General features: G+C 41.5%; 1 protein-coding gene across 1 annotated transcript in view; it reads right to left on the bottom strand.

The window, feature by feature from the left end:
* Positions 1-8,935: 8,935 nt before the first annotated feature.
* The window catches only part of LOC139721918 (protein GUCD1-like), a 37,579-nt gene continuing 31,079 nt past the window's right edge, over positions 8,936-15,435 (bottom strand). Inside the window, exons 7-10 of the mRNA XM_071633245.1 lie at positions 11,473-11,517; positions 10,819-10,894; positions 10,185-10,259; positions 8,936-9,345 (exon numbers count right to left, since the gene is read on the bottom strand). Coding sequence (XP_071489346.1) covers positions 9,254-9,345; positions 10,185-10,259; positions 10,819-10,894; positions 11,473-11,517 — 288 coding nt within the window. The 3' untranslated portion in view covers positions 8,936-9,253. The remainder of the gene's footprint in view (positions 9,346-10,184; positions 10,260-10,818; positions 10,895-11,472; positions 11,518-15,435) is intronic.

The raw sequence follows: 15,435 nt of genomic DNA, 5'->3' as shown, positions 1-15,435 counted from the left end.
TTAGATGATACATTTGTATTTTTTATTCTTTTTATTCATTCCTCACAGAAACTCACAAGGAGTGGCTGAAGAGTCTGTGCAGACTTTGTGGTGGCGAACTACCAACTGGTCGTCAATATCCCAAGCAACTTAAAAGTTCCAGCATTGAGTCAGCATTTGGATTCAATGTCAACAAAGACAACAGCAAAATTCACCCTCCGTCAATCTGTGGTGGATGCAATGGGAAACTCCATAGATGGAAAGGAGGGAAGGACAAACGGAGAAAAGCGGTACCGACAAATATCACCCTTCACGAGTACTTGCCACATGATGAAGAGTGCAAATGTACGAAAGATGAGCACAATTTTGGAGATGTATTGCAAGATGTTTTACAGGATGTTGGAGGGCAATATCCAACACTTGTCATTTATCATCGAAGCAACAGAACACATGTAGTCGAACTTGATGAAGATGGGAACTCAAGCAAGGTAATCATGGTAAAAAAGGATGGTACATGGACTATTCGTGCATATGGCAAACTGGTGAGTCCAGATCACACCATTTCTCAAGCATTTCATCACCGATCAAAGACGTTGAGGGCGTGAAGTCACTGCTTAAGACCTTCAATGAGCTGAAGGTGTGCGAAAGAAATGCTGAATTTGTGTTATCTGATGAACAATTATTGCACAAACCTGCATACCGGCATTTGTTGCCAGACGCTGCCACCATCAGGCATGAAAGCTGCCCATTTCTCTCCGAGAAACCACGATGTGGACCTTGCACCATATATAGGAGCACGCTGGCTACGGCTGCGTCGAAAGTCACCACAACTACAAGTAGTTCACAGTATGTTCCCTTCCAGCATTTGCCTCGGACAGAACTGGAAGCAAGATTGAGGACTTCCAAAGCCTCAATTAAAAGCATGAAGAAACGAATAACAACAATGGAGCACAGGATGGCAGAGTTAATCAAACACAATGGAGAAGACTTACCGGCTGACCAGGCAGATTCTTTCGCCAGCATACTGACAGTCAGGATAATCATCTGGGCGGCAGAATGAAAGGAATGAAAGGGCCGGAAAATGGAAGAGAAAATGGCTTATTTAGTCTGCAGGATGTGTTCATATGAAAGTAATTCAGTGGTAAATATAGATATTTGTAAAAAATAAAACGATGTCATCCGTTTATAAGCACGCATGATTGTCAATCCCGGGATGGAAGTTTGCGGAATATCAAGATGCTGGAAATCTGACAGCATGCTCCACTGGTCAACATGAACCAGCCTCACACACAGAAGTTCACTAGGAGGGTAAAGTAGAGACAGAGGGACATAGCTCTCCTTTGATGGACTTGGCTTTTACTGTGTGGTATGCTTTGACCACAGATGTTAGGAATGATGATGATAAGGCAAAACAGGGGCTGAGCAAAATCTTCTCAAAGCATGATGAAATAACATACTTTCAGAACATGATCAAGCACAACTTAATCAACCTGGCAAACCACTACAGGTCAATTACACCAGGCTCAACATTCTGACCCCATCTGGAGTGAGGTGGTGTCGTGGGTTCGGTCTGGCCCGTTTTCACCCAGGTCAGCCATCTCTAAGTCTGAGGTCGCTCTACGGGAGTTCTATGTAGAACGCAACAGATTGCAGATTCATGATAGTCTTTTGTATTGTACAAAACTGTCTCCCCTCTGGTGCTACAGAGGATCAAGTTGTCATTCCCCATTCCCTTATCCCTAAGGTTCTCTTCATCCTCAATGACTTCCCTCTCTCTGGTCATTTTGGGTCTGACAAGGTTATATAGAGAGTCACTCAAGTGTGCTTTTGGCTGGAAATGCCTGCTAATATCACAGATTTTTGCAAGCGCTGACTCCCAGGCGTTAACTGTCCCAGCGCTTTGTGCTCCCCTTCAACTGATCACCTCCTTCCAACCTTTTCAACACATTCGTGTGGATATTACTTAAATGCCTCTAATGCCTCAAGGAAGCCAATATGTGCTTGTAGTCAAAGACTACTTTACCAAGTATATCAACCTCTATCCACTACCCCATCAAACAGCAGTGGTGGCGAGCTGCCTATTTGACAAATTCATCTGCCAGCATGGCACCCCGAATTAATCCACTCTGATCAAGGTCGTCAATTTGAGTCTCGTGTTATGAGTACATTATGTCAGAAGATTAGTATTTCTAAGACTGGCACCACCTGATACTACCCTCAGTCTGATGGCATGGTGGAGCGACAAATCCGTACTCTGAAACTTGAAATTGAAAAACACCTCTCCTCTGCCCTCACTGACTGGGACACTGTCCTCGGTCAACACCAGCTTACATACATCACAACACACCACTCATCTACTGGTTTCACCCCTTTCTTTCTCGTTCAGGGTCACGAGGCACAGCTGCCCTACAAGGAAGATGTCAAGGAAGAAATTGGAATACTTCTTCTCATCTCAGGGTGGGCAAGTGAGGTACCATGGGAAACATTACTTCCTAGAGGAACACTTGCACAATTGATTACATGTTGCTAATTATATCTTGTCTTGTTTAATCATACTTACAACTTCATGATGACAAAGTCATGTGCAAACTGCTCCTTGAAATCAAATAACTCTGCAATGATGGAAAGTGGTTATTTGCAAAGTTCAAGAGGCTGCATGAATGCACAAAGTTAAACTGAAACACAATGGATGTCATACCACAGTAAATCCATGTTGCTTTAAAGTGCAACAGAACGACAACACCATACAGTCGGAAACAAGAAGGTATACATGACTTAAAGTGATTGCCATTTGCATGTTTGGTGGATGTTCAAAGTAGTTTTTGTCACAATTCAGAAGTGACCAAAGGGAAAAAGATTGGTGAGGATGAGTATGACTCGAGCTGGGGATCTTTGTCACAAAGGGAGATGAGAGTAAAAAGAGACATATGAAAGGAGAAAGAAGATCATCAGTGGGTGAAGGTATGCAAAGGTCAACAGTTCAAACCTGGTATTACACCACCATTGGATCTATGTCATAAGACAAACAATGTCTGTATCGTCCCCTGCTCAATTGTCCTGTGTTCATTAGCAAAGAGGGTAAAGAGCTGTTGTAAACCCCATCTAGTCACAAACGGCAACATTTGCCAGGATGGGAATTTTCCAATGTATCGAAATCGGGCCAGCCCTATCACTCTGTGAATTGACATGCAACCTTATGTGGCAGTGAAAGGTCTATTTGTTGCTTCTTTTTTTTCCATCTCTTTCTCATGTCCTGGAAGTTGTAGAGACCAAACGATGCAACTGATTCACGATGGCACTATGGACGGAGTATGGACAAAGGACTGGAGGCAAGCCAGAATAAGAACAGACCTTCATACTTACCTCCAGGAGAAACTAAAGTCAGCCATCAAATGCTTTAAAGGTAAGAAACAACAGCGAGCATTGCTTTCAATGATTGACCAAAGTCTAGTTGATCCTCTGAGCGTCAAAATGTAAGAAATACTTAGATTTCTTTTATTAGGAACAAGAGAGTGTGGTATGACAACTTGACAATCGAGGGAACCGTTATGTTCTTGTCATGGATTATTTCACCAAATATGTCAATCTCTTCCCTCTGCCTAATCAGAAAGCTACCACTGTGGCCACATGTCTTTTTGACAAGTATGTGCATCAACATGGTATCCCAGAATCAATCCATACAGACCAGAGACGCCAATTTGAGGTCCAACTGGTTCAAACATTGTGTCTAGAGATGGGTATTACCAAGAAGAGAACGACCCCATACCATCCCTCATCGAATGGTATGGTGGAACAATTCAATCGCACCCTAAAACAAGAGCTAGGTAAGCGTTTGACCCAGGCTGGTTGTGAATGGGACCAGATACTTGTCCTATAACTCAACTCCAATCAGTAAGTCTTTGTGTACATTCACAGTGTCTGTATTGCAAGTTTTTCTTGAAAGCCAGTGTTTATATAAGTCTTCTTCAAAGCCAAATTATATCATAAATTATATGCTTTCTTGCACAGAAATAGTCTTGCCAATTGCACAGAATTAACAAAATATACATGGTGTTATGTCACGATAGACTACTATGTAAGTTGATAAAGCTGACATTGCCCACTCATCTGCATTTGTAATAATTTCGCTACTCAGCTGCACTGTTTCATGCATACACTGTAGACATTTATAGGTAGCAGAATACTTAATGCATCTGGACGTGGATATCACTCCATGCCGACTAACTGTTTATTTACCCTGAAGCTTACATCACAAGATGTGAGAAGATGTATTTTCTAACACTTGTGAAATTTTGAAACGCATGAAAATGTCGATCCATTTTCGTCTCACCTGCCTTCATTGTAGATGTCACTTTCTTTCATTAGCGATGTTGTCAATAATTTGGTGTACTCCCTCTAACTTTCCCCAAATATAAATGTTACCTTGAAGTTTTTCCTACTGACCCACTTGTCAATTTGCTTTCATTTCTTCAAAGAATTAGCCCAGAACTTGAAGGTGCTCAGCCTGTCAGGGAGGAGGAGGAACTGATTGAAGAGGACCAGGAGGAGGAGGAGGATGGTGGGTGTGGAGCAGGACGAAGGTGTGGAGGGGGGGGGGGGAAGAAGTTGTGGCTAGGAAGGAAGGTCCATCACTGAGCAAATCTGGGCTGCATGTGAAGGCAACAGCACAGAATGCTGTTGATGCAGAGTTCAGCCTAATATCTACAAAAAGACTGAAAGAACTGGCATCAAGAGCAGCTGGACGATGTTTGACATGTGGCGGACCAGTGACCACCACAGTGTCACGAGGGAGAGGCACTTGCTGCCCATGTCAGTTGGGTAAGGAAAGCTTTTTGCCCTAGCCTCAACCGTCGGCATCAAAATTGGGGGACCCGGAGGCAGCCAAGAAGAAGGTGGCCTGGTCGTCAGCATCAAACCCATCGCCACTGAGGGAGTTAGGGTCTGCAGGGGAGGAAGCTAGACCATCCACGTCCAGGATGGGAGAGCTCCAGGCCCAATCGCCCGCATCTAAACTGGGGGACGCTACTCAACCATCCACATCCAAGATGGGAGAGCTCCAGGCCCTGTATGCCTCCCTGGACGACGAGAGGGAGTGGGGACAGCGGAAGGGGAGGCGACACTGCTGAGGGATGAAAAGGCAACAACGCCGGAGGATGGAGCTGCTAAAGAGGCCCAAACAGACAAGAGGGATCGGCACGGGGAGCCGAGGGAGTTACGGTGCCCGATTAGTATAACGGCAATCATTGCAGATAAGTGCGTGAAAATCATAGAAAAAAACTGGATCAAAGAATATAAGGGGAACGCACTAAGAAAGGAAAGGACCTTCGAAGGAGTATATATGTTGAGGGACGTAGACGGGGATGAATTCAGAAAAAATTTCATGAAAGAATTCCAGATTCCGAAGTGATTATGAGTAAGTAATAAGACACAGATGTGTCAAAACATTTGTTTTGTTTTTTTGGTAATGCGAGATCAGTTCAGTTTTTTAACATTTTTTTTTTTTTTTTGTATACGTAGTTTCTATATTTTACAGTGTTAAGTAGATGTGTTGTGGTAGTTGTGTTTTCTCGATCCAGGAGTATCGAGCTGGGGAGGGGTTAGTGTAACAGGAAATACACCCAGGACACGCCCTCTGCGGCCAGAAAAGAGAAGGCTTCCTGTCACTCAGCACAAGCCATTCACTCTCAGAGCTATTTACAGAGTAAAAGATAGAGGTTCACAGAGTTAATACTTTTTACCACGTAGACTTCCAGGTGCCAGTGTGGACAATGGCAGCTTGTTAAGTATACATTTAAGACATCTCTTACTGCTGGGTATCAATCGCACTATCCTATGACATTAATCAAAGACTCCCAAAAGTAAAGAGTTAATTACCTTTTGAGATTTCATTATACAGCCAAAAACAATAGATCCCTGTGGGAAGCCTACATTAATTCATTCACTGCCGATGTTTCAGTTGTACACATAAAGTAGGTATATGCAAGAGATTCAGTTATTGGTAGAGTTAATTTCCTTATGCTTTTGAAGACTCTACCTAAAACAATAGAGACCTGTCGGAAACTTTGATTAAGCCATCTATGGCCGCTTTACCCTTGGCACATTTTAGTAACGCCACAGAAGAGTCTAGTTAATGGAAGTGTTAACTTTGATATATGTCTAAAGAAACCTTCCCAAACAGGTGGTCCTTGTCCAAAACTGCATAAAGTCCCTCCCTGTTGTAGAATGTGCAGAAGGTACGCCAAAAGCATTTAGCGATATGTTCCATAATATAAGGAGTTAATTAATTTATGCTTTATATGAAACCCCGGAAAGAACGGTACCGGCGATATGTTCCATAATATAAGGAGTTAATTAATTTATGCTTTATATGAAACCCCGGAAAGAACGGTACCGGCGAGTGTGGTGTTACAGATAGGGTAACAGATAAGGTGTTAAGATCAGAAGCCAAATCTAAACGTAGGGATTGAGTGGAGATATTTTGGTCATCGCTTGCATAGGTTACTTTGTCTAAAATGGGAGAAACGAGAGTAGTTTTCAATTAAGAAGTAATGACCAAATGTAATGTAATGGTTTTCTTTATTTGCCCTTCCATTTGAGTGGTCGGGAAGTGTATAAATATGTCCGGATTTTGGCCTAAAAAATCAGAATCCGACGAGGATCTCAGAGAGCAGACAAGTTCGAAAGAAGGTACGGGCCTGGTCAGGTGGAGGCATTGGGTGCTGCATGTCCCAGCATAGAGCAAAAAGCAACTTTGGTTTGTAAGCTACGAGTTTATTTGCACATTGGCTTACGTCGGGCGGTGGGCCGGAGTTGGTGAGGAACAGAGGATAGCACAGACGGTTACTGGGCATCGGCTTGGTAATAAACATGGGCAGCGGCCCGTCAACGCAAGTATCCCGAGTTTCCTTGCTGCCCAGCTCTCCTCCCTCCCCTGTCAATCTAGTCCCGTTATAGTTTAATCCGTTAAGTCTGTCCCCCTCCCATGAATATGGTAATTCTGGTTGGTAAATATAATGGTAGGTCGTGAGAACTTGACCTCGGCTGATGCTGTTTTTGTCTGGCAGAGCCTTATAATAAAAACATTAGGAGCAGCACCCGATGCTCTCATGCTGCCAGGCCCGATCGTCATTTTCCCATGTGTTTCATGTCATAATTTGATGTAGCAATGTTCTGTGCCACCCAAATATTTGTTTAAACAGAGTTTCACGATTAATAAAAGATAGTGTCTTAGCTGTGCTCAGACTCCCAAACAAACTGTTTCGCAGTCACTGATTCCAGTATTAACCACTAAAGTTGTGATTCGTGAGCTGCTTGCCCACTGACTGCTTTAGACAGCTCGCTACCAGGAACGTTTGGATGTGCTGATGTGGTCGACGCTGTTGTGATGGTGGTGTTGGTGCTATAGTTATTGGGACAAACGTACGGACATAGACACACATCCCTGAAGACACGTGTATACACAGGCACACAGACATTTATATATCGACACGTGATATTATAGGTGATATATCTTTCGCCACGTTGGTGGCAATATTATATCAGAGGACAAATTTTCGCCACAATACATTCCGCTAAAGTGGATGATTACCACAAACTCTATACAGTACATGTATAGCAGAGCATTGCCATGGGGTGGCAAGCCATCGTTCACAAACAATGTGTTTTTGTGGAGAGACGCTTCTGGTACATAGTGATAGACTTATTTTGTATAACAGTGCAGTACTAGCATGCATGTGTATGTGTAGATTCTGCTTGTTGTAACTGTACTCAACTCCTACTCTTAGAGTTTTAGATCATGGCAGAGAAAGGAATGCCTGAGTTGGAAGAAATATTGAAGTTTTGTGTCGTTGAGCCGGGAGTTATGAGATGGGCTGGTGCTCGGAATTTTCTACGATGTGCAGTAACTGGTGAGCGGGGACAGAAATATAGGAGTGAGGTGCACGAACTGTATGTTGATCGTTTTCCACAGTCGGAAGACATAATTGATGATTTGCTGGACATTCCGAGTGGCCACTCTTTCATGGCCAGAGGCATCAGGAAAGGAGAAAGTGGTCTCAACATGGTCATGTCAAAAGCAAAGGTAATTTTGAAGAAATAGTTTAAATCGTTTTCAATTCTAACAAGAGCTCCGGGGGAGCTAACGTAAAGGTTTAGTAAAGCCTTAAACTTTGAAGGATGATGAATTTCAGAATAAAATTTGTCATTCTGATACAAGCTCTGTGTGCAAAAGCCATTGACATTGTGTTGCCAGTAGGAGTAGTATTGCACTTTGAAGAACATAAAATTAATGTTAGCACTTCAACGTAATCTAATTATCATTATCCCAGCAACTGTTCAGGATATAGTACAAGGAAATATGCTGCCACAGAAATATGCTGCAAATTGGCAGGCTGAAGACTTCGCCCTCTGTAAAACCACTGGGCATAGGGTAAACTGGACTTTTTTTTTTTTGTAAGACGTTTTATATAGAGGAGCTTCCTTTCCCTTTCTCTGTTTGAAAGAGAGAAATTTCTCTTTTTTCCCCCTCTTAAAATGTGGGAAAGTGAGAAAAGAGGGGATGTTTGACAAAAGTAGGGCTTTTTGGACAAACTTCTGCAGGAAGCCTCAAATTTGTTTGAAAATAAATATTGAAAAATTTGCACCAGTTATGCAATGATGATGATCCAGCTGGAAGTTGATCCAGCTTGAGAGACTGTAAGGAAGTAATATAGGACTAATATAAGAATGTATAAGGAAACCCTGAATGTCAGGTCATACATTCCATGTAAGACTACATTCATGTTTACGTTGGATTATTGGGGAAAAAATCACTTAACATAAAGTAATGAAACAGAGTGTTATCTATCATGGGACCAGAAAGCGACAAAGTGGGAAATGCATTCAAGTCACCAGGGATTCTAGAAATACAAACTTGTAAGTACACATTGTGTGAGTAGGATATTCAATTGTGCTGGAAGTGGGTAAAGCTGTTGCACTTGCAAGTGAACGAACAGGCAGCACACTGATTCCTTCCCAGTTCCACCAGTGTTGGATGCTGGGTACAAAGATGCTGTGGCTATGGGATTGCACTGCTGAGGTATTGCACTGGAGTTTAGCAGTTAACTACAGTAACTACTCAAACCGCGGGTTCATGAATTCATGTCTTGCCCCAGGCAGATGGAGTCCCAAGATTTTTGCTGCTGGTGTACTGTCGCAGCATCCAGCAAATCGTCGCAAGAGGGAAACTTCTGCAAGTCACAGGAACAAAAATCCTCCGGTCACCGCATGAACTCCTCTACCGCCCTCTATGGATGAACAAGATGTCCTCATCTGTACCATGTGACCGCCTGGCAAGGTCAAAGTTGTCGTATGAGCAACAGCATGTATCTAATCCAAAGACATAAGAAGACATATTATGCATGTTAAAACATGGATTTGACCAATTTCCTTCATATGTATTGCACAAAGAAGAAATCTACATGACAAAGATGAATATGTAACCACCAATTTACTCCATATCGTCGCTGGGGTGACAAAACCTCGTATCTCAAAAATGTCAAATGTTCAGGAGAGCAAAAAAATCATGGCGGCCAAAGCACTATAGTGAATGGGAAAGCCTTTCCTTTGACATGTCATGGTGGCTTCATTGTTCTAGTAAGACAGTTGGGATTTGGCCAAGACATCACTTGACCAATTATTTGACCATTAAGCTAAAAAAAAAAATTGACATTTTTGAGATACGAGGTCTTGTCACCCCAGCGACAATATGAATATTATATTGTACATGAAGAAAAATCAACATGACAAAAATGAATATGCAACCACTATGCCAGATATTTTGAACAAATGATTTCATTATCACTGGAATTATTTTGGAATTGCGATTGACATGAAGCTTGATGTAATGCAGTACGGCGTTGATATCAAATTCACATAATCTGCATGTTGTTACAAACAAAGAGTTACACAGTGCATGAACCTTCACTGCTATTGATATGTCTCTGATATCGTACAATAAACTAGAAATTACATACAAGATTACATTCGTTGCAAGAACTGGAAATGACAAAACTTATCTTCTACAGTCACATGATACTGATTGAAAAGGCTAAAGGAAAGCTAAGGAAGCTGTAGGAAACCATCAAGGCAGATTGTTCTTTACTGTCATTCTGAGCCAAACTCTTTATGGAGAGATTCATTGCACCTGACAGCAAACAGAAACTCACCACAAGATCTGGCTGGATTCTTGTGAAATATATGCTTCTTCTCTCGATCGAGGCCACATATCACCACAAAATGACCTGTAGAGGGATAGAATGTTTTCATAGTGTACAGTCATACTAACGACTAAAAAAAACAAAAACAAAACAAAAACATGCGGTGTTACAAGATAGACGAAAAAATTTCATCACACTAAATTCAATGATTACTAGAATTTGAAACAAAACTCAACAAACCAATCACGTATACAAACTAAATATCCAAAATTGGGTGTTCAGGACCCTATTTTCTTTAAATCAGTGCAAAATCAATCCCCAGTGGCACAAGCAAAGATGCAATCAATGATATACTTATTTAAGTACAATGTAGCTTCAAAAATATGGCAGGTATATGTCATCTAAAAGAAGAAAAAATAACAACAACATAGTCTTAAACCCATAGATCACAAATCTGTTCCTTTTGAAAAAGATTTTGCAATGCCTGTTTATCAGGAATCATAAAAGTCTGGTAAAATACTGTATCATGTGAAACACTGCACTGTGTGAAATCATGTTGCAGGAAAGGCAAATCTGGGCAGAATGTAAGGGATATTGACTGATATCAAGATTAGTAAGAATAGCATGAAATAATCATTATTACCAGCATATCCCTTATCCTCCTCCGTCTCTGAGTCTCCACCCTCGTGTTGGAAACAATTTGTAAGACAATCTGATATCTGTGGACCAAAAAGTGGTGAAAACAGTGGATTGTTACAGAGTGTACACTGAGATACCAGTCATTATTTTCCTTATTATCATTATCATCTTTATTATCACTACTATTACTACTATTACTAGTAGTAATAGTATCATTATCCTTATTATCATGAACTTTACTGTCATTACCATCATTGTCATTTTGATATTATCACCTATTTGTGATATTCAGACGACAATTAACAGAAACAAGGCAATGCTACTCACACAAATACCAAGATGCAGAGTCTTGCAACAGTTATACAGTTCCTCTATCTTTTCTGCACCACAGGGAATATCATCACATCCATGAACGGGTTTGGGTGACAGACAGAATTCTGGTTGGGTCGCTAAGTTTTGTTCTCTTTTATGAGCCACATACAATGTGTTCATCATCAGCCTTCGCACGAATAATGCTTTTCTACAAATTGTGCTATCTTTAGAAATTGTTGCTGTTTTTACCAATTAGCCAGAAAAAGGGGGAAAAAAAGCATACATGAAGAATGAATCCAATAATTAGACTCTCCCGATGGACTTATTCTTGGAATTGATAGCTTACCACATTGCTGGACTCCCCTTCCACCTCAGAGTCCTGTGAACTGAACTGTATGGGGGCGGAGGAGAAAAGATACACAAATGAGATATCACCTGCAATTACCATGGTGCTATAAAAGTGGAACTTTCCATGATGTGGGGCTGAAATTTTCGTGCATTTCGCGCAACCAGAAGCTAGCACGAAAATAATAGAATGTGAATATATTTGCTTGCCATAATGTTCCAGTAGTTAATGTTTTGATTCCGTGGAATTAAAAACATGCGAATCTCTTCTTAACTGGCCACACGCGAAAATATCCACTAATACAGTACTTGTTTCAAATTAAAACATCTGTGCATTCTTTAACCCTAACTAGGCCGAGCTATTTAGGTAGATGATAGAACCAAGGGGGGCCTCCCAGGCCCCTCCTTCATGCCACTGCAAGTCCATTCTTCATTTACTCAAAGTTGCATGTAATGTAATAAGGGATGTACATCTACCACTGGTGTACAGCTAAGGTGTATTCTGCCCTTATGAAATTATACACTTATGACAAAATGTGAAATAGTTCAAGGGTTTTTTTTTTGTGCATTATCATGGAGTTATCAAATAAATGGTTTCTTTACAACATTGACAGATGTTGACCCTTCACGCGAATTGATAAAATGTCCTTAACAGAGCTCAACCATGCTAAGCAGATTTACACTGCTAGTTACAGTATATACCAAAATAAACTTTGCGTTAAATTTACGTGTAACGCAAGCGCCGATCGGTACTGCGTTAATCTTTCTGCGTTACAAAATTAACGATCACCGTGCGTGAATGATCGTTACAGATCGTTACAGATCGTTACTGTGCGTTACAGATCGTTACTGTGCGTTAATTTTTAGATCTTGCGTTAGCGGACTTGTCATGTGGACTGGCAAGAAATCTCGGAAATTGCGAGACTCGGAGATGCCTCGGTTAAGTAACTGTCGTTCGTAATATTTACTACGGACAATTTCCTGCCGGCGGAAGGCATTTAAATAGCGATATCAAATACCGAAAAGATTTTGTAGTTGAGCAGAACTCCCCTGGCAATGTCGTATTGTCATGGTCGTCAAATTTGTACTCATGGGCGCAGTCAATGGAATCGGGCAAGTAAAAATTTCGAAGCCACATTTTTCCCCACAGCCAACATATTCCATCGAACATTGAACCCATGAAATCACGCATACGCAAGCCTAAAACTAACGCCGACTGTCTAACGTTAGCGATGTCACGATTTCAACAACGGTCAGACACTTACTCGATTCAGGAAGGTGCAAAAGTCCATTTATATTCCAATACACAACGTGTGTCTCGCCGAATAACTGGTGGTAGTGTGTGGTGACAAAGCCGAGTATTTCGGCAGTAAAAGTAGCTGCAGCAGAAGAAAATGTCTACCACTTTCTGCTCGCATTATTACACTGCCAGCAGGTGAGTCAAGTGGTGACTTGATAGGCACGCTTCACATGAAAGTTTACCCAGAAACATGAAAAATCCCACGATGCCAAGGTGCCAGAGTGGGGAATGGGGAGGGGTGGAGAGATAGAGATACCAATCAACAGAAGAAACCGCGCGTACTGGCGCATTCTCGGAGGTCATGAACAGTCTGGGGTCTTGGAGTTGAACAGAGAAGGAATGTTTAATTAAAGATAGCTCAAGTCGAAGACCCAGGATTACAAACGTTGATTCTTTTTTTTTTCTCCTTTCATTTATCATGCCTTCACGTTTAGAAATGGTTGCACTCCTTTAAAAAAAAAAAAAAAAAAAAAACTCTCCTGCGATTTTTAAAACGTCAAACTTACCATGAAAGTGTTACTACGTGTAATACAATAGCTAATACTATACCTATTGCTTTAATCATACAATGTATCTGTATAACACAAATTTGACTACCAATGACAATAAAAGATACTTGTATTTGTTTTGTGTGGAGATTTTTTTGTCTTTATCCTGACTAGTTCCTATGAAATTTCTAATGTTTTTACGGCAGCATCAACAGCCTAAAATAAATTACTGAGAGATTTATAGATTATGAAATTTTTGGCAACCATCCATCTGAACGTCAGGCATGAAAAGCTCCTGATATTCAGCAAAAACAACTCAACAGATCAGAGACAAAGTTCCTTCAAATTTTTGAGAAGTAGCACGCAGATTTGCTGGGCGTGGTAGGGTCCATGCTTTGAGATCGTCACAATCGTGTTGTCACCAGGGAGGTGGAGTGTCTCTCTTCCACCTCCCTGTTGTCACCGAGTATCGGGAAGTTCCCACAAACTCCAGGATCACCCCTCCCACCTCCCTGCCAACTCCATGTTGCTCCCAGGGAGGCGGGAAGAGTCTCTTCCCACCTCCCTGTTGCTCCCCAACGTGCATTGTGAATGCGTGGCGTTTCTTGTCACCGTCAGTACCCGAGGCTGCTTTGTATTTGTCTTGGAATATTGATTCTTCTTGTCATAACATGAGTGTAGTAATCGTTTTGCATGGCTATGTAAAAAAATTGTGATACAACGTGTACTCAACTCGTCTTTGTGATTTTTTTCTTCAGTCCAAAAGGAAGACAAAAATTTTAATAGTATCATGACGTTTGCAATTGTTCGAAAGGTCTGCTTTTGATAACTCACAGACTACTCAGTAATCACCCTTGTTTTCCCGCTCCCAGGCCCTCCAATTTTATTGAGCAATCCACAAGCGCGCGCAAATTCCTTTGCCATGTGGTTTTGCCAGCCAGCTGTCGGAATGTGCTTTGAAGTTACATTTCAGCCTGGCCTGGCTGGCATGAATGGGTGTCGAGTTTCAATCAATACCTACTGTTGTTTTATTCTTGTATTTGAACATGTCGTTTCACCTGACAACACACGGAGATCGGGAAGGTGTAGGGCCAGGGAAGAGGTTTTTGTTGTGTGTTGCAACCTAATCCGGGTAATTAACCCCAGAGGGCAATTACCCCCCCCCCCCCCCCCCCCCCCCCCCTCCCCCGCTAAATACTGGTTAATGGTAAGGTTAGAGTAAAGATTAGGGTTAGGTTTAGGGTGAGGAGTTTGGGTTATGGTTAGGATTAGGGCCAGGGGAAGGGTCCGGGGTAATTGCCCAGGAAGAAAAGAGGGACGCGCTTTTGTTCTTGGTCAAATCGATTTCCTAGGTGATGCTGTGGAGCTAGAAAGGAACAAAAAAAGCAATTATGATGTCTGGCGTACTTCCGGGACGTCTTATTTTTCTTGCACTCTGAAATTTCCTATTGTTTGGCGTTATCAATGTCGTTAATTGTTATATAGTTACCCTCTTTCGCATTATAAACTTAAAGTCCATAGAACATTCATACGCATTAAGATCACACTCGAAAAGCTATACTGGTGTATAGTTAGAACACAGCAAAATGAAATAACGAATATCCCGCAGATTTACCAAAATTATGCGTCATGTGGGTCCATTCATTTTCTTTTCTTTTCTTTTTTCATTTGTCTTCTTGTCGATGTGGGGGGTATAGATTCAGGGTGTACTTTTCCTTTTCCCCTTTCGGCCCGGTGCGATTACTCCTGGTACTGACATTCTTTCTGCTCGTCTTCCGATTATACTGTTGTTGTAAATAAATGCGCATGGAGCCCCAGCTGTATCGCACAAAAAAAAAAAAAAAAAAAAAAAAAAAAGTCTATCTAAAGTTGACCTTCAAGTACATGTACTTAAGTAAAATCTGAATCAATTAGCCATGGTACGGGTTTGCGGTTTCAATCCTCTCGAAGCCCGATATTTGCCTTTAAGCAAGACACTTTATCCACAAAAGGCCAGGGCTCCACACTAACTTTTATTTCGGTGGCCCGATCGGGCCACCAAAATGATTGATTTTTATTTTTTGGTGGCCCGAAAAGAAAAACAAACAAGCAAAACTATCGGTCCTACTAAACATAGAAAAATAAATATCAAGTATTACTGAAGTGATACAGGTACCCACGTCTAAAATAAGGAGAA

This window comes from Diadema antillarum, unplaced genomic scaffold (assembly GCF_040938485.1).
Source record: "Diadema antillarum isolate AM-2024a unplaced genomic scaffold, OU_Dant_1.0 scf00000151, whole genome shotgun sequence".
Lineage (NCBI taxonomy): Eukaryota > Metazoa > Echinodermata > Echinoidea > Diadematoida > Diadematidae > Diadema > Diadema antillarum.
The sequence above is the reverse complement of the archived record's forward strand: the minus strand, read 5'-3'. Positions and strand labels throughout refer to the sequence as shown.